Source organism: Phalaenopsis equestris, unplaced genomic scaffold (assembly GCF_001263595.1).
Source record: "Phalaenopsis equestris unplaced genomic scaffold, ASM126359v1 Scaffold000820, whole genome shotgun sequence".
Taxonomy (NCBI): domain Eukaryota; kingdom Viridiplantae; phylum Streptophyta; class Magnoliopsida; order Asparagales; family Orchidaceae; genus Phalaenopsis; species Phalaenopsis equestris.
This window is the reverse complement of record NW_018165260.1, coordinates 83833-108115: the sequence shown is the minus strand read 5'-3', so window position 1 is coordinate 108115 and position 24283 is coordinate 83833. Positions and strand designations below refer to the sequence as shown.

General features: G+C 37.5%; 1 protein-coding gene across 2 annotated transcripts in view; it reads left to right on the top strand.

Moving 5' to 3' along the window:
• Window positions 1-4163: 4163 nt before the first annotated feature.
• The window catches only part of LOC110031456 (ATP-dependent RNA helicase SUV3L, mitochondrial-like), a 23813-nt gene continuing 3693 nt past the window's right edge, over window positions 4164-24283 (top strand). The window contains exons 1-3 of one of the 2 annotated variants that reach the window (XM_020734660.1): window positions 4164-4203; window positions 4483-6277; window positions 6539-6729. In XM_020734660.1, coding sequence (XP_020590319.1) covers window positions 4526-6277; window positions 6539-6729 — 1943 coding nt within the window. In that variant the 5' untranslated portion in view covers window positions 4164-4203; window positions 4483-4525. Of the gene's footprint in view, window positions 4204-4482; window positions 6730-24283 lie in introns of both variants that reach the window. The other variant, XM_020734659.1, reaches the window with a different exon arrangement.

Here is a 24283-nt window from a genome sequence, read left to right as displayed (position 1 = left end):
ATTCAACCCAACCCAAGAAAACTCACTGATGAGTGGAGATAGTTACAGTTCGGGATATGCCTAATGTTTATTTTTAATATTAAAAACCATATTTCGTCCCCCGTTAATGGATCATCCGCTGCCTATTTGGTATACAGTGATTTACCCTTTGCTTTTATGGCACAGTTAGGCCTTAGAAGCATAGTGTGGACCCTATGGGTCGACTTGGTTATTTTGTAGGCCCCCTTCGTCAATGAGTTGCTATCCATTTGGGATGTGGGTGACTCACTCTTTGCTTTGTGGCTTAGCAAAAGCTTTGAAAGAATCGGGATACTTCTACAAGATAACCATCTTTTTTGGGGACCTATTTACCTGCATGATAATGTAAGTAAGACTTCTTTTATCGAGTGTATTATTGAGTATCCCCCAATATGTAATTAACCAAAGGGATACATTCTTTTAAGAGTGCTCATGACCCATAACAAAAATGTTTTTTTTAGTTCTTTGGTTATGGGTGGCGTATAGTGGATTTTCTTCATGGATATCGTATCTCAAAGTATTTCAATCCGTTCTATTTTGGGAGTATACTCTCAGCTTATCACACGAGGATTACATGTACATAAACCCTCCATATTTCTTTTTAAAATTTGTTCGTTTATTTTAAAAAACAAAAAAGAGTGTCTGAAAAATTTCTAAGTATTTGGTCATGCAGTGATCGTATTTGTGTAGCTTCGTGATCATGGTATGGATCATGCATCCTGTATTTTCTTATTCCTCTCATCTTCAGATTATTTATGTGATCTGAGAGGGAGATTTACTTGAAAAGAAGAATAATGTGACGATATATATATATAGACAAGTTAGTAGCTTCAAGTTCTTCAAAAAACAAAAAACAGTGTCTGAAAATTTCTAGTTATTTGGTCATGCAGTGATCATATTTGTGTAGCTTCGTGATCATGGTATGGATCATGACTCTCTTTTTGTTGTCGTTCCACTTTTTCGTTTTCCATTAGCTCACTTCTCGGTCTTCTGTGCTGAATCATAACTATTATTTACGTGTTAGATATGTGGATATATCAAAATTGCGCATGGGAAAACAAAATATATTGTTTATAAGCTCTCACTAAATTGTGGTATTTAGGTGTTAGATATGTATATACATCCAAATTGTGTGTTATAAGCAACTATTTCTTGAGTAGCTTTCGAAATTGTCTTATATTATTGAGCATTAGTTTGTTATTTTTGTGGGAGATATCTCAAGACATTAGAGTCATGTCATATGTTTAAGAATTTAAATATTGGGGCTCTCAATATTTGCTTACAATATCAATCACTAATGTGTTCTTTAGGTGTTAGATATGTAAATACATCATAATTGTGTGGTATGCCCAAAATTTTTCATTTAAACTCTTCAAATTTTCTCACAATACTATGTAATACTATGTAATACTATGAAATTTAGATGTTAAATATGTAAATACATCATAATTGTGTGGTATGCCTGAAATTTATCATTTAAACTCATCATATTTTCTTATAGTATTATGCGATATATGATATTTAGGTGTTTGATATGTAAATAAATCATAATTGTGTGTCTGCCCGAAATTTTATATTTAAACTCTCCATGTTTTCTTAGAATATTATGCTGTGCTAGATATGAAAATACACAATAATTGTGTGGCATGGCTAAAAATTTATGGTTCTACTTTTAAGATCTTCTTATAATATCAAGTAGAAATTTGTTATTTAGGTGTTAGATAGGTAAATGCATTTGATATGAAATCAACAAATTTTGTCATTTGGCTAGGTCCTCGACGCTATTAACACAAATCATTGAGCATTTTTGGCAAAAAACATTCAAATTAAAATTAATCATGATCCAGAACTTCAATTTCAGGAAACCTAGAATCAAACTGACTGACTCAATGAGACAGACCCAATGACTCTAAAATTGGACTCAGCTGAGTCAAATCAAGTACAAATCAAGCCGTCAAATCACTTTTTAAAGCCTTGGGTGGCTAATAAGAAGGTGAAATAAATTTCAAATCTGACCAACTTATAGTCAAATCAAGCATCTTGGTGAGACAAATCCAACTAGTCCAATATCACTCAATTCTAACATAATGAAAACACTTGAATGTACAAAAAATACCATCTGATTGCGGCAATCTCATTGAGTCGTCCGATAGAGTAGTCTCAATTTCTCTTTTATCTGAAAGGGAGGTACTACCTTATAAATAGAGCTTCACCCCCTTTATGAAAGAAGTCCTAGACCTTAAACCGGAGAAAGAGTTAGACATAAAGGTTGTTCACAAAGAATGAGTTAAATTTTAGTATCGATTCAGACTGAAAAAACTGAACTCATACAACTCCCACAATCGCTAAGCACTATCAGTCGTCCCTAACTCGTTACAACGAAGCCTCTGATAGAGTTGTGATGTACGTTGCAAAGTAACGAAACACTGTGCAAAGTAAAGACCAGCTTCGTGGAGTAACAAAGCAACATAGGGAGCAGTGCATTATCCTGAACACCATGTAAGAACATACCACGAAGATGATGCATTAAAGTTCCAACAACTACTCCCAACTGCAACCACTCCTGATCATTGTATAATAAATCCTTTTATTTACTACCATTATACTTTAAAGAATTGTGTAACCATTTCTTGCCTATGAGACAAGAGCCTAATTGGGCTAGGTCCCATGATTTTTTCCTTTATCAGATTTTATACATAAAAGATTTTTGTGGCTCTGCCGACACTTCAATTATATGTGTGTTTGTTGGAATTTTGTGCAACACTAAGACGATAGATAATCACTCTACAGTCGTGAATCTTCCAGCATATCGGTTTGGCTTCGTTTGAGGGAAAGGTAATCCCACCACCGAAGAACTTGTAAACATGCTGAATGACCACCAGACACAATATTCACAACAACGAGACATCGCACTTCAAAAACCACCATTTCAAGGGGCAGTCATGGAGCCAATGACATAAAGCCTTCACCTCCTCCCCCCTTGAAGGACATTATTCTATCGACGAAGGTGCCTTCTTTTTAGTTCTTTTTAAGAGCTTGGAGTCGCCAACTTGACTATATATATGTCATTGTCATACCATTCCCCTTTCCAGATAAATTTGGGTTAACGAAGCCTCTAACACCCCGAGCATGCTAGACAAACACCTAAGTAGAAATTTATGCTGGGTCAGTTGGGTTAAAGAAATATAAGTACTGCTTTTCTGTACATACAATATGATGTAATTGTCTAAATTCTTAAGCGTTGATGCCCTATTAAATATGACTTAGGATATATCCATGTTATACAAACTATTTTGAAAAATTGCTCGAGGGCCATGCATAAAAAATAGAGTGCATGTTTAAAATATTGAAATATTTTAATCCAAAATTTTAAGTAATCATAATCTTTAATCAGGATTTTCTAGAAAAATTATATTTTAGGGTCCTCAATGAGCTTAAAATATATCACAGGATTCCAATACAAGACACAATCGAAGAAAATGAAAATAGCAGTACACTGCACAATGTTAAAAAACAAACAAAATATGAAATAATAGAAATTCAGGGTATCACTGGGCATGTAACATATCCAAGAAAAATAATAGATTGCAGTCAGACTCCACACATACATACTCGAACCTACATTTATTCATTAATATCAATATGTAGAATTATGATACGGGACACGAGCATCTGCTCATGGTCGTCGTCACGTGGTTCCACTTCTCAAATGCCTCGAAATTCGTGACGTAACCTATTTCTGCTACAGACTCCCCTAAAGACTCTAAAAAGGTACATATAAAAGTTTAACAAAAGACTCAAACTATAATAAAGATGTTAGCACGAGTCATTTACATGCAATGTGATAAAAGATGTCTTTCTTATGTTATTTAATTATTTTGAGCTAAAATGAGTCAAACATGAATGAATGAATCTTTATTTTTATTCAATTCATTTATAAGTCGAGCTTTAAAAAATTACCCATGTTCGATGTTTTTTTTTAAAGAATAAATCAATCACATACTATTTAACAAAATTGGATAATAGCTATTCACAAACAATTAATTTATTTGAAAACCCGACACTATTAACAAAAAAAAAAAAATAATAATAAAAAAAATCTAAAAAAGGCAAAAAATTTCGTCAAAGGACGTCTCGCATTAATCCCAGGACAAAAACTATGAGCCCCCTCTCCTCCTCCAAATGGTCTCCCTTCTAAAACCCTCTTTTTGCTCCCCAAACAGCTCCCATGGCCTCCTCCCTCGTCCGAGCCCGCAATTCCATTTCAAAGCTAAGACCTTTAAAAATAAAAAATTTTAGGTGAGGCTAACCAAAATACATCAGGAATGTGATTTACGGTCCGGACGCAACCGCATGGAATAATTTTTCGCTCTCCTCCCTCCAAACGGTCTCCCTTCTAAAACCCTCTTTTTGCTCCCGAAACAGCTCCCATGGCCTCCTCCCTCGTCCGAGCCCCTCCAAATGGTCTCCCTTCTAAAACCCTCTTTTTGCTCCCCAAACAGCTCCCATGGCCTCCTCCCTCGTCCGAGCCCGCAATTCCATTTCAAAGCTAAGACCTTTTTTTCTTCCCACTCATCTCCTCCCTCAGCCCCCACCTCCCCCGCTGGCGCCCCCCTTAGAGCTTGCCTTCTGCCCCCTATATTACCATTTTCTCAGTTCCCAATTTAGACTAACTTCAGTGTTCGGCTACCCGTCCCTCTATCTCCACTCCATCTCTTCCTCCTTCTCATCTCTATCGGAAGCCAAGGCTGATCAGAATCAGAACCCGAAACCCAAGGCTTCTCTCCATACCCTAAATCCATCTGACGTCTACCGCATGCTCCGCACCGAGGGCTCCTCCGAGAAGCTCACCCGCGTTCAATGGGACTCCCTTGTCAAAATCATTCGCTCCTTTGCCAAATCCCCCTGGGTATCCGACCAGGCCCTCGCGGCATACATTCCCTCCTCCTTCTTCCCCTCCGCCGCCCGCCGCTTTCGCTACTTCTTCCTCGACCGCTGCCCTCCTCACGTCTTCCTACAACTTTCGTCACTCGGCCCCTCTCCCGAAGCAGACTGCTTTCTCCTCCCCATCTTCATCGACTACTGTCTTGATGAATTTCCCGATGAACTCCGCAACTATAAATCCCTTATGGACTCCGCCGACATGACCGAACCTCACACTTGGTTTCCCTTCGCTCGAGCCATGAAGCGCAAGATCGTTTACCACTGTGGCCCAACCAACAGCGGCAAGACTTATAACGCTCTCCAGAGTTTCATGGAGGCTAAGAAGGGAGTCTACTGCAGTCCTCTCCGTCTTCTTGCCGTAGAAGTCTTTGACAAGGTGAATGCTTTAGGAGTTTATTGTAGCTTACATACAGGTCAGGAGAAGAAAAACGTTCCCTTTTCTAATCACGTTGCTTGTACAATAGAAATGGTCTCTACTGATGAACTCTATGACGTTGCTGTGATTGATGAGATTCAAATGATGGCAGACAATACGAGAGGGTATGCCTGGACTAGGGCGCTTCTCGGTTTGAAAGCTGATGAGATTCACTTGTGTGGGGATCCCAGCGTTTTGAGCATTGTCAGGAAGATATGTAAGGAAACTGGGGATGAACTCAATATGCAGCATTATGCCAGGTTCAAGCCACTGGTTGTTGAGGCAAAAACCCTTTTGGGGGACTTAAAGAACGTCCAATCTGGAGATTGCGTCGTGGCATTCTCAAGGAGAGAGATTTTTGAGGTGAAGTTAGCGATAGAGAAGATGACAAAGCACAAGTGCTGTGTTATTTATGGTGCATTGCCGCCAGAGACAAGGCGGCAGCAGGCGAACTTGTTTAATGATCAGGATAAAGAGCACGATGTTTTGGTAGCTAGTGACGCAGTTGGAATGGGGTTGAATCTCAATATTAGAAGAGTTGTTTTCTTTTCTTTGTCAAAGTATAATGGTGATAAGATGGTGCCAGTTCCTGCCTCACAGGTTAAGCAAATAGCTGGGCGAGCAGGCAGGAGAGGGAGTAGTTATCCAGATGGGTTGGTGACCACTTTCATCTTAGATGATTTGGACTATTTGATTGAGTGTTTGAAGCAGCCATTTACAGAGGTAGCCAAAGTTGGTCTCTTTCCTTTCTTTGAGCAGATGGAGTTGTTTGCTGCACAATTTGCTAATATCACTTTCTGCAAATTACTGGACAAGTTTAGAGATACATGCCGCCTTGATGGATCCTACTTCCTATGCAAGCATGAGAATGTGAAGAAAGTTGCCAACATGCTGGAGAAGGTGGAGGATTTATCTCTTGAGGAACGCTATAATTTCTGTTTTGCTCCTGTGAATATTAGAGATCCCAAGGCTATGTACCATTTGTTACGGTTTGCGCAGCACTACAGTGAAAACCGCCCTGTTGGCATAGCAATGGGGCTACCGAAGTGTTCTGCCAGGAATGATGCAGAGCTTTTGGATCTTGAAACAAAGCACCAAGTTTTATCTATGTATTTGTGGCTTTCACATCATTTCAAGGAGGAAACTTTTCCATATGTGCAGAAGGCTGAGGAAATGGCTGTTAGCATTGCTGATTTACTTGGTAAGTCGCTTGCTAATGCTTGCTGGAAGCCTGAATCAAGATCACAAGGGAAAACTAAAAAAATGAAGGAAGAAGATGGGCAGGAGGAGTCGCAGGTGATTAGTAGAGATGTTTATGAGAGGCCTAGATCGCTTGTTAAAGCATTCGCTAAGTGAGTCCTTTTAGCACTTCTAAAGCTTACTAACTGCTAAATGTGAACTCTTTCTTTATTAATTGTTAAAAGTTTTTAAGTTCGGGCTAATTTTTAATGACATTTATGAATTTTAACATACGGTACTATGGAGATAGTTTTTTAGGACAGCTTATTTTGTTGATTTTGCCAACCGATAATCAGCATTTGAAAGTTCTAGTTGCATGCTTATATGAAGGACAACTATTTGGGGCTTTATGTATTAACTTGTAGTCATTTATTTCTATCACTCCATCCATATTAATTTATTATGCAGTGAAAGCTTTGCTCCCCAAGAATTGATTTCCAATGAAACCGTTTGGCCAAGTGTGACAATTTTTGCGTGAAGAGAAAATATGTCAATTTACTCTCTCTTACTTTGCAAATGGAAGGAAGTTCTTTTCATGAGTTTGAGAGATTAGCCTTACTATTTTCTTATAAATTGAAATAAATATAAGTAATTCTGAAGACACCTATAGAAATTGCATGTGAAGTTGAGAAGACGTTGAATATGGTGTTTCATGAAGATGATTGATACCGACAAGGGATATGAGACTAGAAATTTCAGCAAAACAACAATCAAGAATTGCTGAGAAGTATTCTGGAGGCAAAGAACAACAAAAGGAATATTATTGATGTAAGGAAAGAACAAGAATACACATGGCAATGCACCATTCGGGCTGCCAACTCCAGGATACAGCTTCAAGGAAGTTGAACGGGTAGCCCAACCCTCTTAAAAGAAAGAAACCCACAAAATTAAGACTAAAATCTGCCTCTATACACAAAACAACATCTATTTATGGACACTAAGGCCCCATTTTTTACAAGTTTGCCATCCAACTAGAAAAACACATAAAAATAAAAATAAAACATAAAAACTGAATTTTAACATAATACGGATAACACTAATACTGATGCACCCGCATCATTCTCCCGGGGTTGGGGAAGGTTCAACTTGGGTCTCCAATTCTGACTCGGGGACATTGAAAATGATAGAGATGTTCTAATCTCTATGTAGGTCAAGATACAGTGATTAGGCGATGATTCATCACTATTGAATTTAACTTTTGCTTGCTTACCATTTGATCTTGGTGCAACATCAAGCCCTTGGGCTTCACCTCCTTGATAAGCAACAATATCCTTCATAAGTGTTGCAGATGGTTGGTTAAAGTTACTAGAAGATATATGACCCACAATTGATATTCTTCGATCAAGGTTCGCGATTCCATCTGTACAAGAACTACTGCTGATATCACCACAATCAATAGATGGAAAATACATTGACTTGAGAGTCAGCAATTCCCGGTGGCTCACCAAAACTTAGAACATTATTTTCAGAGAAGTCACCAAAGTCTCCAAACTCTGTGAGAAGTGATTGGATGTCTATACCAAGTCTCTTATCCTCATCATTCCAATTCCAACTAGAACTGACTTGTACATTTGCATATCACCAAGATTTGAATTGTTTACATCAACAAAACTAAATTTGGATTTTGCTTTATTTGTGTAGTTGCACTTGCAACTGTAGTTGCGCTTGACCAAAACATCAGTCACATGAGCGAATATTCTTAGAAATCATCTTCTTGTAATTTTTATCAATCTGATCATTCGAAGATAATTTGGACTGCCTAAAGGTTAAAGAATCATATATTTTACTAGTGACAGAAGGAACCCTTCTAATTTGAATGTTGCTCGCAATGAACTCCGCCAAATGGTGCTGCCAAACATCATCATATGAAATTTTCACTCTAGGAATTCCAACACATTTCTCCTCATCGTACACAGTCTAATCATATACATGTATCACAATGATTCTGATACCGGACCTTCAATCAAAACTTGAGGATTCTCGTTGAAATGCTTAAGGTATTTGTTTTCTTGTTCCACCTAATGTTCTTCCAATTTTCTTTTTTCAAGAATAACTATTCTTTCTTGAAAAAACCGGATCTCCCATTATAAACCTTTGATAATGAGTTCCTGATTAGGTCTTGTAATAATTCTTCGTGGCGGAATGTTGTCTTGTTGGAAAGTTGTAGAGGATAGGAAGGAGAAGATGAAGGAGCAGCCGAAAGCAAGAAATGTAGAAAACCCAACAGTGAAGAATAAGAAGACAGTAAGTTGGCTTTTTTCTTAAACCATAAATCAACAAGGAAGAAACAAGTATTAATAGAGATAGGAATTCAACAACAAAATATGAAACCAAATATTAGCCTACACAAAAATTCTATAGATTTCTGTATTCACGGTAAATCGGATGCTGCAAAACAGAAACACAGACACAATAGACGAATCTTGCAATTCCACTAAACTCGATGTTGATCACCACCTGGACCAGTGTTTAGCAGCCTATCGAGAAGGCTAGAGGATCTTGGCAAGAATTGGGATAAAAAAGCCAAAACTTTATTACCAAAATGAAACTGACAAGGAATATGAGAATAGAATTAACAAAACAACAATCAATAATTGTTGAGAAGAATTCTGGATGCTAAGAACAACAAATAGAATATTATTGATGTAAAAGAAGCACAAGAATGCACACGATAAGACACCATCTGGGCTGCCAACTCCAGGATACAGTTGCAAGGAGATGAACGGGTAGCCCAACCTTCCCAAAAGAGAGAAACTGACAATTTAAAACTAAAATCTGCCCCTATATGAAAAACAACTCCTATTTATATGTACTAAGACAACACTGGTTACAAGTTTGTCATTCAACTATAAAAACACAAAAACAGAACTAAAACATAAATTGAATTGTAACATAATATGGGCAACACTAATACTGACGTTATCACATCAATGATGCTTCATGAAGTTGATAAGATGTTTTATGCGGATTAGTTTGAATATGCTAAGATTATGGGAATTATTCTTGCTTCTTCGTTTAGCCTAGAATTTCTATGTGATATGTTTTTTTATTGATCTAAAGTTAGTTTAGATGTAGAAAGGTTTTCTGATTTTCTTTTATGTTTCCTTTCAGACATTTCAACTTGGCTTATAAATTACAACCTCTTTAGGTCCTTTAGGTATGCAAAATAGAATTCTGCCTCGAAGTTCAGTCCTTTTGTAGTGATCGGTAGGAGAAATCAAATAGTATGAAGTGTTTGATATATATATTTGTAATGCTATGGTTTCTAATTGCTTGTATGAATTTTCTATATTTTGGCTACCTTGGTGCCTCGCAAAATCCACCATCCACCATCCATCAATCTACTTATTAGTTGTGCTTTTTGGCTTCCATTAGTGCTGATCAAACCGAGAAAAATTGATAATCAAAGAAAAGAAGAGAAAACAGGACGAGTGAACACATGATATAACCTGGTGGTTGCCACCTTTATAAAAATTTCACTGCATAAATAGAATAACATTGCACATTTATATTGTTATTTATATTCTATAAATTTTAGAGTCTATCACAATGATCAGTCTTATCTACATTGTTTGTGATTGGCCTTAGGAATTTTTATAACTAATATCCATTCATGTCTATTGAGTGCTGCATGGAAACACCGTTCAGTGTTAAATTTTTTTTGCCTTGCTTTTATCCGTAAGTTCATTCTCCATTCGTTCCCTATGATACTAGATAGAATCTCATGAGTTGGTGGTGTGTTATCCTGGCTTCTACTGACAAAATATCATATATACTCTCTTTGTTCTAACTATATATGGCGTGCTTTCTACTTCTTTTCATGACGAATACTTTGAAAATATACTGCCCAAAACTCAACAATTATATATTAGGAAAGAGCAGACTTTGTTTAGAAATTGGGTTCTTGATCATCCAGTTGTTGGCTACTCAATTAATTTTGTTTGCTGCTTGAGTTTGTCTATTCTCTTGTCATCAATGTCTGTTGTTCCTGTGCTATTGGCCTATCCCATTTCTCCAGCTTTGGATATATGTGTACTCTATCGATCACCTTACTATTTGTGAAGTTTCATTTAGAGATTTGCTTGAAGGTCAAGCTCCATTAACCATACATCTTAAGACCTATTATTTGCTATGCCTCTAAACGCTGGCTTTGCCGGCTGCTGAACGTACGCCAGTCCAGGAGGCATCGGTCTGGAGCGGCTAGACCCAGCCGACCCAGCTTAGGGGGGGCAGAAACCCTAGGAGCTGCCATGGATGATTCCAGCATTCGAGTGGGGCCCGTGCAGCCCTTAATGACATACACGAGAAGGGGGAATTGAGGGGATTTTTTGGGGAAAAGTTCGAGGTGACCTTGGGGGTATTTATTAGGGCTAAGTGGCTAGGGTTTGCTTCGTGTTTTGTTTTTCTGCAGTTTTCTCTTTTATTTGTTTGCTCCTAGCGGCTTCTAGGATTTGAGGAGAGCCGATCCACCTCTCAAATTGTAGATCATCCTTGTATCTTGTTTTTTTTTTGCTTAGATATTAGTAAAATTAGCCCTAATATGGGTTTTCCCGCTGATTTCTTGCAATTTGTTTGCTGTTTTTGGCTCCAGGGCTATTAAATTTATATCGGAGTAAGTTCTTAGAAAGTTGACAACTAAGAAAGTGAATTCGTTGGAAGAGAGGTTGGAATGGGAAGTAGGGCAAATCAAATCTTGGATGGAGGAAAGGTTCTCCACTATAGAAGGAAGGTTTTTCTCCATAGATGATAGGTTTTCTTATATGAAAAACCGATTCAGGAGCTTGGAGGAGATGATAAGGAGGCTTATTGAAGTGCAACCGAAGACTCACCGACGGCTTGATTTGCAAACTCTAGCAAAGGGTCGACTGAAGGATTTTCGGCTAAATCAAAAGATAAAGAGATCTAACTAGAGGAACTTGAGGAGGAATGCATCCACCATCAAGTTCTCTCAAGGATTCTGATGTGTGGTGGACTAATGATCTCAGATGGAGTTGGTTGGTTAAAATGGGGCGGAGGGGCTATGCAAGGGGCCCGGAGAAGCACGAAGAAGGGAGAAGAGAAACCGGAATTGGGTATGACTATGATCGAATGAGGGTATATATGGGGGAACGCCAAAGAGAGAAGAGTTTGGGGTAGTGATGCTAGGTTTTAGAAGTTGAAGATGCCGATTTTCTAGGGGGAAGATGCACACGGGTGGGTGTATTAGGTGGAGCAATACTTCACGGTGAATGGGCTAGATGGGGAGGATAAGCTCACAGAGGCAGAGTTATGTTTGGAGGGGAAAGCTTTATAATTGTTTCAGTGGAGGGAGGCAGGATAACTGATCTGTTCGTCGGAGCACTTTATTGATTGTTTGTTGAAATATTTTTGAGCTATTCGGAAAGGAGATCTACACGAGCAATTTTATGCCTTGAATTAAGAGGGGACAATTATGAAATAAAGGGAGAGATTCGAGTTGAGGGGAATTTCTTAAGGAAGAATAGAGGGAAATTTTATGAAGGGCCTAAAGCCCGACATACAGGCATCACTTTGACCATGGAGACTTTGAGGATTGAGGGAGACGATGGAGCTCACCCAGATGGTGGAAGTTAAGAAACAGATGAAAAAGACTAGCAAAAGAGGTAGAACTTGAAGATTCCATATGTGTACCTCGACGACCATGACACTGAAGACCCAAACAACATCATTTCAGAAGGAGGCAGCGAATGAGAGGAATATGAGGGTCCTTCTCGGGGTCATTCAGAAGGAGGCAACGAATGAGAGGAATATGAGGGTCCTTCTCGGGGTCAATTTCAAGCGCCTCACAGAGGCATAGATGCAGGACAAGAGAACAATGAGATTTTGTTTCTAATATGATGAGAAGCATGTCCTAGGCCACTAGTGCAAGGAGTGCACACTCTAAGTCCTTTTATTTCTTGAGGGGGAGGAGGAAGATAGTGACGAGTCAAAAGAAGAAATAGTAGAGGAAGAGAAGCACTTGCCTTTGGATATTGCTAAGGTGTCCTTCAACTCTGTGGTGGGATTTAATCCAAATCACATCATAAAAGTGAGAGAATAGATCAGGGAATAGCTAGTAGAGGTGTTGGTGGATAGTGTGACCACTCGTAATTTCACTCAAATCACATTGTTGACCTATTAGGGTTGAAGGTGGTAGATAGGAGAAGTTTTTGGGTCATGATGGGAATAAGAAAGGTAAAGAAAAGTCGGAAAATTTATAGGGGATTAGTGTTGAAACTACAAGCGCTGATGTTATTCTAGGGATGAAGTAGCTACAAATAATTTGGGAGAGATATTGCAATAGCTGATGCTACCCTATGCAGTCACTCAAAATCATGGTCAAGGAGATATAGGGAACAGGGTTGGGCTATTTGGAGTTGTAGAGCATACAGGAGATCCGGGTGCCTGAATCAGTAGAATTCCTTGAGGTGTTCAACAGTTTATGTAGTAGTTTTCTGATATCTTTCAACAACCAAACGAATTTTTGCCATCGAGGGAACACGAGCATGCCATCACATTGAAGGAAGGTGTTCCTCCTATCAATGTCAGACAATACCTGAGATCGAGAAGTTGATTCGCGAGATGCTCGAAGTAGGGATTATCAGGACCAGTGTAAGCCTCTTTTCCAGTTCAGTTCTCTCGGTGAAGAAAGTTGATGTCAGTTGGAGATTTTGTGTGAACTGCAAGGCCTTGAACAAAGAAACTGTACTCGACAAGTTTTTAATTCCCATGATTGATGAGCTGTTAGATGAACTTTATAGAGCAATTATTTTCTCTTAAATTAATCTGAAGTTGGGATACCATCATATAAGGATGATTCCAGTTGATGTGCACCAGATAATGTTTAGGACTCATGAAGGACATTACGAGTTTTTTGTGATATCGTGTGGTCTTACCAACGCTTAGGCCACATTTCAATCTCTCATGAATAGTGTTTTTTAACACTACGTCCAGAAATTCATCCTGACATTTTTTTGAAGATATCCTGATCTACAGTCCTACAAAAGTAGAGCATCTGGGAGACGCCTGAGGACGGTCTTAGAGACACTGAGAGAGCATCAGTTGTACACTAACTTTAAAAAATATTTCTTTGCTAAGTCAAAGGTCGAGTACCAAGGGCATGAGGTGATCAAAGCAGGGGTAGCAACAGATCAATCCAAGATCAAGGTTATGTTGAGCTTGCTTTTAGTGAAGAGCTTGAAGGAGTTAAGAGGGTTCCTAGGCCTCACAGGTACTACTGAAAATTTGTGAGGGAGTATGGAACGATAACGTGGCCGCTGACAGAGTAACTGAATAAAGAAATTTTCAAGTTGGGGGGACACAACGTTCCTGTATTAGCATTTTCAAACTTCAGTAGACCATTTGTAGTAGAGACATGTGCTTCGGGATAAGGATTTGGAATTTTTCTCATGCAGGACCAACATCCTATTACATATTTCAGCTAGGTGCTTACGACCAAGATGAGGCAAGCCCGTGTACTACTGGGAGTTGATGACTATTGTCATGGCTATTCAGAAGTGACAGCCTTATATGTTGGAGCAACACTTTATAGTTAGGTCATATCATAGGAGCATGAAGTATTTATCGGAGCAGAGGATATTGATGGAGGAGCATCAGAGGTAGCCATCCAAGTTATTGGGATATGATTTTGAGATTCAGTACCGGCTAGAATTAGAGAATAAAGTTGCGATGAACCATCGAAGAAGGTAGAGAAGCCTTAACTGACAGCTTTATCAGTATCCTTGGTCTTAGATTAGGAAGCCCAAAGGCGAGAGAGCGAGTAGGAAGAAGGGTCGAGGAAGATAAGGGCAAAGTTGCTACAAGCAGTCATTCAACGTACGCATTGAGGGGGCAACAACCACTCTATAAGGGACAATTTGTGTTACTGAGTGCATTGTTGTACATTTCTAAACTGTTGTAGGAGTTTCAGAATGACTCAATCGGGGACACTCCGGGGTACAAAAGACATACAATTGACTATCGACAAAGCTATATTGGGTGGGGATGCACAAAGATGTAGAGGGCATGGTGGCAATGTGATTTGCGCCAACGAAACAAGTATTTCACTATGGCGTCAGGAGGGTTACTGCAGCCCGTAGCATTACCCATGAAGGTTTGGGAGGAAATGACGTTGGATTTTATATAGGGGTTGACACAATCAGAGGGTTGACTATGATATTGGTGGTAATGGATCGTCTGAGTAAGCATGCACACTTTATTCCATCATGTCATCCTTACACTGTTGTCTCAGTCGCTATGGTGTTCATACGAGAAATGATTTTTTTGCTTTGTATTTTGGAAGCTATTGTATCAGACATGAACAAGGTGTTCCTTAGCCACTTCTAAAAGGAACCGTTCATGTTACAAGAGACAGCCTTAAAAATGAGCACAACGTATTATTCTCATATAGATAGCTAGATGGCGGTGGTCAACATGAGTGTAGAGATATACCTGCACTGTTTTGTATTAGATATGCTGAAGCTTTCAGCCAAGTGTATTGTTTGGGGCTGAGTATTAGTACAATACTTCTATCATAACACTACACAGAGCACCCATTTCAACATTTTGAATGGGTGAGATTCATCTCATCTGATATATTATGGGCATAGCATTACACCGATATCTAGTGTAGACCAATACTTGGAGGAGAGGAATGGGTTGACAAAGCTCAAGAGACATCTACTGAAGGTTCAACAAATCATGAAGAGGAAGGCTGATGGACATAAGAGGGAGTTGTTGATTTACTTGAGTTCGTGTCGACAGAAGACACTAGTTGAGAGGAGAGGGAGTTGATTTACTTGAAGTTGAGTTCGTGTCGACAGAAGACACTAGTTGAGAGGAGAGCAAGAAGCTTTCTCCATGATACTTTAACCATATGAGATTATGACATGCATTAGAGCAGTGACATACCTCCTGAGGCTACCACCTTCATTATCATTGCATTCGGTGTTTCATGTTTTACATTTGAGCGTGTTATTGGAGATCATACACATCCGTTTTCACTATCTCCATCATTGACAGTGGACATGGAGTTGGTTCTGGAATCTTTAGAGGTCAAAGTGGTGCATCGATGAGTGGTTGGAGCAAGGGAGATATTGATTAAGTGGAGATACCTGTCAGATTATGAAGCAACGTGGGTACCACATGAAGTAATCTAGAAGCAATTTTTGGCATTCCACCTTGAGAACAAGGTGCTTATTTGGGAGGGGAGTGTTGATACATCGACCTTGCAGGCAATTGCATATACAATGGTCCATGAGGGATCGATCTGGACTGGACAGACCCAGTTGGCCCAACCTAAGGTGGCGGAAACTTTATGAGCCTCCATGGACGATTCCAACGTCCGAGTGGGGCCCATACAACCCTTATTCATCTACACGAGAAAGGGAATTAAAGAGAGTTTTTACGGGTAAGTTTGTGGGAACCTTAGGGGGGTATTTATTAGGGCTAAGTGGTTAGGGTTTGCTTCATGTTTTGTTTTCCTGTAGTTTTCTCTTTTGTTTTTTTGCTCCTAGCAGTGTCTAGGGTTTGTGTTGAGCCTATCTACCTCTCGAATTGTAGATTACTTTTGCATCTTATTTGTTTGTCCGGATATTAGTAAAATTAGCCCTACTCTGGGTTTTTCCGCTGATTTCTTGCAATTTGTTTGCTGTTTTTTACTCTATGGAGTAGGAGCTTAAGGATGAAGTAGCTGTTACTAGGGGTGTAAACGAACCGAACACGAATGGACAGAGATTTTGTTCGTGTTCGGTTCGTTTGAAATTTAATTTGTTTGAAATAAGCTCGTGTTCGAAATTGTTCGTGAAGTCACTGTTCGTGTTCGTTTTTTAACGAACGAGCCGAACATGAGTTGTTCATGAACGTCGAGCCACTTTGGCATCCCTAATATTAATATATATAAATAATATATTATATTAATTATATAACTTATACTATATAAATATATAATATCTATATTAGTATAATATTTTATAAAATTTAATTTTTTAAAATTTCATAAAATTTTTATATATAATTATTTTAAATTATTTTATACTTCGAAGTATAACGATTCGAACACGAACGAACGCATCACTGTTCGTGTTTGGTTCGTTTCACTAACCGAACGAAAAAATTTTGTTCACGTTCGTCTCGTTTACTTATCGAACGAATCGAACACGAACTCATTGACGAACCGAACACGAACTCATTGATGAACCGAACACGAACTGTTCGCGAACAACGAGCTTTTTTGACAGCCCTAGCTGTTACCTTTAAAGATAAGTTGAAGCATTTTTATCTTGAACTTGCCATGGTTGACTCATCAAACAATTTCTATTTTGAGTGATCAACACACCTCTAGGTAGTTTAGGGCTAACTCTGGTAATTTTCCCGCAGCTGTACACCCAGTCTGAAGAGGCCCTCTTTTATTGTGTTTTCTTACTAAAATAGTTTGCTCACTAATTTTAAGTGCCTGTGATTTGTCCTTTTTAGTGGGCCACAGGAGATCCTAATAGATTAATCCAACATTGCTTTGCACGCCTACCAAAATGGCTTCTGCATAGACAAACTTCCCATGTGAGGCCAAAGTTGTCACAGACCCTAGACAAAATGAAAATGTTGGCCATTTGTTTTAGTGTCCAAACTATTTATCAAGAACTAAAATTTGCTGAATTAGTCAGAATTTATGTATGCTCTGGAATTTATGCAATCTCATTTGAAATTCTTTTGTTCTTATATATCTCATTTTAATGTTTTAATTGAATTAAATAATCACTGTCTGCTTGATTTTGTTCACAATTTAATTTTTAATATGAATGTTCCTCATTAGTTGGGAAATGAACTGTTTTAGAACATGCTATTTAATCTGTCGGCCCCCCGCTCCTCTTTGCGATATCTTATCTCTGAGTAACCACCCTTATTTTGTCTTCAAACATTGACGTTTGGTTGTACTTGCCATGTTTATGTTTTTTGTTCATCCGATAAGCTCTCTCCTTATACCATTTGTTGTATATGCTTCTGGTATGTTCACATACAAAAAGAATATGGTTGCATGATCGTATTATTCGATGTTTATATACTTCAAGATACTTTCTTACTTTGAGTCATCCTCACTTTCTATTCGTTAACCTCAAGCACCTCCTCTTCTATATTTCTCTAGCATTCCAAGTTTACTGTAGACATTCTCTATTACCTCAACCAATAACCTCTCAATCCACATTTTAGATTTGATTGAGCATCCACCTAACGAAGATTCTTGGATCTCCATTTACCAATAAGCCTTTGGAAAGATAGAAGGCAACATATTACTTTTCCTATTCATTTTTATGTGATATTTGACTATTGATCCTCTTTTATTCATAATTTTCCCTTGTATTTATTATTCCGAATATTCTTTGAACGTATTAAAAAACATCGCAAAATCCACGCTTGAAAATAGCTCTATAAATGCTAAGATGGATGTCTGATTTAATTAATTATTTATTTGGGATTAAATCATTTGCTTGTTTGTAGGTTTTTACCATTAAATTTCATACTAATGATTCTATCAATCAATAGAAACTAGGCTAGTTGCCAATAATAAGAAGCTGGGCTAGTTGCCAAAAGCTTTACTCAGGTTTATGAGATAGCCTACTTTATTATATACTATAGGAAGTACTACATGCAAACCACCTAATTTTATGTATTTACTATCTAGCACCTAAAATATATTTTTTTTGCATATATGCCACCTTATGTATGCATGAAAAAGTATATTTCATTTTTTAGAAGTTAAAATAGTGAGATTTGGGTGGTATAAATGTAAAAATTAAAGTTAAAGTGTTACAGATATAAATGCATAAGAATTGGGTGGTGTGTACATAAATGTCCCCATACTTTATCCAGTTCTAGTCTAAACTTTGTATAAATTTTTTTCTCAGTGGAAATTAGTGAATGTCGGACTTCACTTGAATGGATGCAATTAACTCCTTTTATGATGTTCTTTAGGAGACTGTTTATATGGAGTAATTTCTTTTCTAAACTTTGTATAAATTTTTTTCTCAGTGGAAATTAGTGAATATCGGACTTTACTTGAATGGATGCAATTAACTCCTTTTATGATGTTCTTTAGGAGGCTGTTTATATGGAGTAATTTCTTATGTATGTTTCTAAGGGGTAGACTGCGCCTATTTATTTCCAAAGGCTACATGTGGCTTTGAATAGATCCCACATGATTGATTTAATAAATTTTGCAATTTTTTTGTTGATAATTATCCTGAAAGTAGAAGTACATATTATTTTATCGTCTTTTTCCATGCTATCTTCAGTTCTTTCATTTTTGTAATTCATGCTGAGCGTCTGGTGATCCGATTACGAGAGTAGATGTTTTATATTCTATTTATATTAAGAAAGGTAGAGGTAGATTTAAGAAGGCTGGGGAATATTGTATAAAAAATGATCTTAATTTATTATAATTAAATGAAAATATGACACTCAATTGGACACAAAAGAGAAAAAATATTCATGTAATCTACCCCACTTAGTGGGATAAAGACTTGTTGTTATTGTAGAGAAAAAATATTCATGTAATCGACCCCACTTAGTGGGATAAAGACTTGTTGTTATTGTTGTTGTGGTATGCTGACCACACGTTGCTCAGTGGGAATGATCATAATGACACATTGGAAGTAAAAGAATTACCTGCAAAAGTGTTTTATTATCAATGATCTATGAAGATTTAAATGTGTTCTTGGAGTTGAGGTTGCCTAGAGTGAAAATAGATATTTTTTTATTAAAGAGTGCGCACTACTTGTATTTTTAGAGAAGCTAACCTTTTTTTTTTTGAAAGCCACCTTATACACTCATGTAGACAGACCCATATGACTAAGAATATCTATTGGATGTCTCATCTTGGTATTTGAGGTTAGTTGATAAATTGATTTATTTGACTCTTGTTAGATTCAACTACTCATTTGTTGTTAGATTTGTTAGTTGATATATGCAAAACCCAAAATAAAAGTAGGTTAGTTTATAAATAGATATTTTTTTATTAAAGAGTGCGCACTACTTGTATTTTTAGAGAAGCTAACCTTTTTTTTTTTTGAAAGCCATCTTATACACTCATGTAGACCCATATGACTAAGAATATCTATTGGATGTCTCATCTTGGTATTTGAGGTTAGTTGATAAATTGATTTATTTGACTCTTGTTAGATTCAACTACTCATTTGTTGTTGGATTTGTTAGTTGATATATGCAAAACCCAAAATAAAAGTAGGTGTGAGTCTTTCTACGTGTTTTGAGGCATGTTAAAAAAATATCCTGATAATGAGCGCTTGAATGTTGATGCTTTTTTGGGTTCGGATTATGTTGGCTTTTTCGAAAGCAACCACATACTGTATATTCATTAGAGGTAACTTGGTCACTTTAAAAAATAATAAAAAAGTGCTATGGTTAGATTTAGTGTGGAGGCTTAATACAAATTTATGACTCATTCATTATTTGAAATGATATGGGTTCGAGTTTTTTAACATAACTTAGCTTTGCTAGTACTCAACTAACAACACGATATAGCCATAGGAATTGACTGTAATTCTATTTTTTATGAATCAATTAAACATGTTAGAGTTGATTGCCATTTTATTTGGTTTGTTATTTTCCAATATATATATATATATATATATAAACCACGATGTCGACTGCGGTCGAGAGCTCTGCTAAGGTTTTCAATAGAGATCTTCGTCGCATTTGATTCTACCGCTTGAAGGAAGGAGAGGGCCTCACAACTCGTTTCGTCGACTCTTGCTCCGGTCTGTGTCTGCGTCGACATTGTTGATCGTAGATTCTGGCTCGTGCCGGTGTGAGGTTTGTGCCTTTCTTGTTTCGACGCTGCGCCTTTGCCTGCTTCTGTGCCCGACAGTTTTATTTCTTCTGTTTCGACGCTTCGTCTGTTTGCGTCTGCGCTCGCTTCTCTCTAGCTCGACAACAACTTCTTTTCTTCTGCTTGTAAGGAACTCGTTGCAGGTGAACGCCGACACGTCTCCTTGCTCTGATTACACTTTTTTCTTCTTTGGCCGAACAAACAAAGACCTCCTTTGCCCACGTGGTCGGTAACCCTCAGGTGGAATTCGCGGTGGTCTTCCTCTCAAGCTATAAGGATTGTCACGATGGTACAAATGATTAACCTTTTGTTAAGAAAGGAAGTAAGAAAGGTGGAAAAACAACAATCTTTTTCTCTGACTCAGAAATTTATACCATGACGGAAAAATTCAAGTTTGTTCTTATTGAAAAATTTTAGTGGGAACACCCACCTATGGATGCTATCAAAAAGAGTGTTGATGATATTAAACTAGTAGGCAAGTGGAAAGTGGGACTCGCGGATGTGAGACATGTGATGTTTCAACTAACAGTGGCTGAAGACCACACCGAAATTTTCTCCAAGAAATATCTTAATATCGCAGAAAAATCAATGAAATTACTCAAATGGTCTTCTGATTTCGACCCAAATCATGAAACTCCCATTGTACCGGTATAGTTTAGTCTACTTGGTCTCAAACTGCTTTTTTTTCATCATCAGGTTCTCTACTCTATTGGGGCCATCATTGGGGACCCTTTGAAGCCAAATCTGTCTACTTTCAACCTAACCAGACATTCTGTGGCTAGAGTACTTGTGAAAATGGATAATACTTTACCTGATGTTACTGAAGTTTGACTGGGCACAACCATAATGGATATTGGCAACAAATCGTCATGGAACACAAACCCCCATATTGTACCCACTGTAAGATGCTTGGACATATCCTTGATAAATGTCACAAGCTTCATTCTAACTTGATCTAACTTGAAACTTGAAATTTAAGGTTCAAGTGAATAAGGATGGGTCTAACTCCACTGCTCTGGACATTTTAGTTTCACCTGGGGATGATACTACCAGACATGAGATGTCTATTGCCCCTGTAGACCCCCCAATGACATTGCTGTTACTGTTACGGCGAGTGATGTGATGCTGGCACCTTCAAACCCCATAAAAAACAATACAAATGAAATATTACCTACAAAGGACAGTGTTCAGACTGATAATCAGGAGAACCTCGCAGCTCTCCTTCTTCAGTAATTATTTGGTGTAAAGGCAACTCATACTTCACATATACTAGAACCTATTGTGGGTAATACGGTTGGTAATCCTTCTGCTTCAGCTCTACCACCTAATCAGACTGATTCTTCAGATGAGGAATGACAGGTTTACACTTCCAGGAGGAAGGAAAAGAACGATGATCTACTTGAACTCATGAGTCTTATGGACGATACTTTGGTTACTTCGGGTCATGGTACACACCTTACCAATTTGTTAGCTGGATCCCTTTCGAGAACTAGAGGCAACGACATAACTAAATTGGGATGACAGATGACCTTCACTTTTTCAGCGCCCTGGTGGTTTTGAGCTTTTTTGATCTTTATATGTACCCCTATTTTAACTTTTTTGTGTGTGTTGTACCCCGTGAGTTCTGTGCTTATTTTTAGGCCCACACATACAACATATCTGTATCTTTTCTCTTTAATATTAGCCCTTGGGCTTTTTTGAATATATATATAGTTTATAGTTCTAGTTTAGAACTAGCGAGTATTATCACAAGGCAATGAATTTGGCTGAAAGATAGTTAATTGCTCGAAGATTGAATTGAATTTTGGCTCGCATTGAGATCAGATTGAAATAAATGAGCCGAGCTACTAGCCAAAATTTTGTATCGAACATTTTTTGAGCCGATTTTGAGCCAAGTCCAACTCGGTTCGAAATCAGATCGTTAATTGCTTATGCATGTGAATTTAGTAAACTTAGCTCGAAGATCATTAATCGCTCGAAAGTTGATTTGAATTTTGTCTTGGATCTAGATCGGATCAAAATAAATGATTCGAGATACGAGCCAAAATTTTGGATCGAATTTTTTTAGAGCCGATTTTGAGTCAACCCCAACTCGACTCGAAATCAGATCATTAACAACCCTAATTATCACCAAAGCTTTGTGGTTTCTATCGTTCTCTTTTGTAAGCCAACATACATGCATGCTCTTTTTTGAGGGAAAGTGTTGAAATATGACACATATTACGGGCATTTTATGTCAGGAAAACATTTATTTTGAGAAAATATTTACCTGTACGCTTATAAATAAGCTTATTTATACATTGAATGACATGTAAAGAAATTTCAATAATTTCTACCTTTTGATAGATGCTTAATAGTTTGATATCTATATCTTTTTTATTGTAGTCTCATCCCTTTTTCAAAATTTTTAGAGCTTTATCTATGTTGCTATTGTATTCTTCACATTTCACCAGCTTGCATGTGTGGATGAGTTCGAAGTGCATCCATTATATGTTCATCTACTTTTATTTTTAAAACAATCATCTTTGCATAATCATATAAATTTGTGCATTATGAGGCATGCTTTTCAAGAATTTTCACCATGAGGGTGAATTTTTCACCATATTGCATTTGCCTCATGGCCTCTTATTTAAGACTTAAGCGCCATAGTACGTGAGGGGCACCTCAAGGCGCCCACCTCAAAATTTAAGAGACATGCACTTCATATTTTGGGTTTAGCTTAATTTTTCAACAACAAATATAAATTAAATATATTAATTAACTCTACTTTTATTTTGGAGAAATTTGGCTTTTTTATGTTTTGTGATGGTTAACATTGCGGTGTTGAAATTCACAATAATGCAGAATATTTTTATTGATATAAAAAAGAGATTATAGATAACCCTTACATGAATCCTGACATCAGAAAGACAATGAAATGAAAATAACAGGAAAAGAAAGATATAATACTTAATATATCCAATTAATCAATTCATATTAATTATTTAAAGATAATGAAACAACATAAAATAGAAAAACCTAAAATAGGAAAGAAAATAAATTCAATCCAAGAAAATAATTTTAAAATAGACAAGGAAATTAAATTATATTATAAAATAAATCTAATTCTCCTAATTTCTAATAGAAATAAATTATTTCCTTATATAACTTCTAACACTCCTCTTCAAGTTGAAACATGGTTGAAAATCATGCTCAACTTAGATTTGCAAACATAAAAAAAACCAGCGAGGAAGATCCCGTGAACTAGAACTTGAAGTCTTCATCTCGTACTGCGATTTTCTTTTACTGCAGTTTCTGCAGTGTCTGTAGGTAAGTGAAAGATTTCTACAGGTAATGATGCATGGGGGTTTGAAGGGAAGTGGACTGATGCAGTTGTTTTTGACTATAGTTCTTACAGTGTATGTAGGTAGGCAAAAAGCTTCTAAAGGGGAGTTTGCAGGGAAGTAGACAACCTGCATGAAAATCGACTTTTAATTGACTGTGGTTGTCTTTGAATGTAGTTTTTGCAGTGTCTGTAGGTAGGCAGAAGACTCCTACGGGTAATGCTGCAGGAGAATTTGCAGGAAAATACAACTTATAGGAAAAATTGACTTCTAGTTGATTGCGGTTGTCATTTGCTGTAGTTCTTGCAGTGTTTGTAGGTAGGCAAAAGGCTTCTACATGTAATATTGCAGGGGAGTTTGCAAGGAAGTAGACAACCAACAGAAAAAGTTGTAGGGTATGACTTATAGAAAAAGAAAAGTAAAAGCTCCGGAGGAGGGTCTGGTGCAGGGAAAAGCTCCGAATGAAGGTCTGGTGCAGAGAAAAGAAAAGCTCCGAATGAAGGTCTG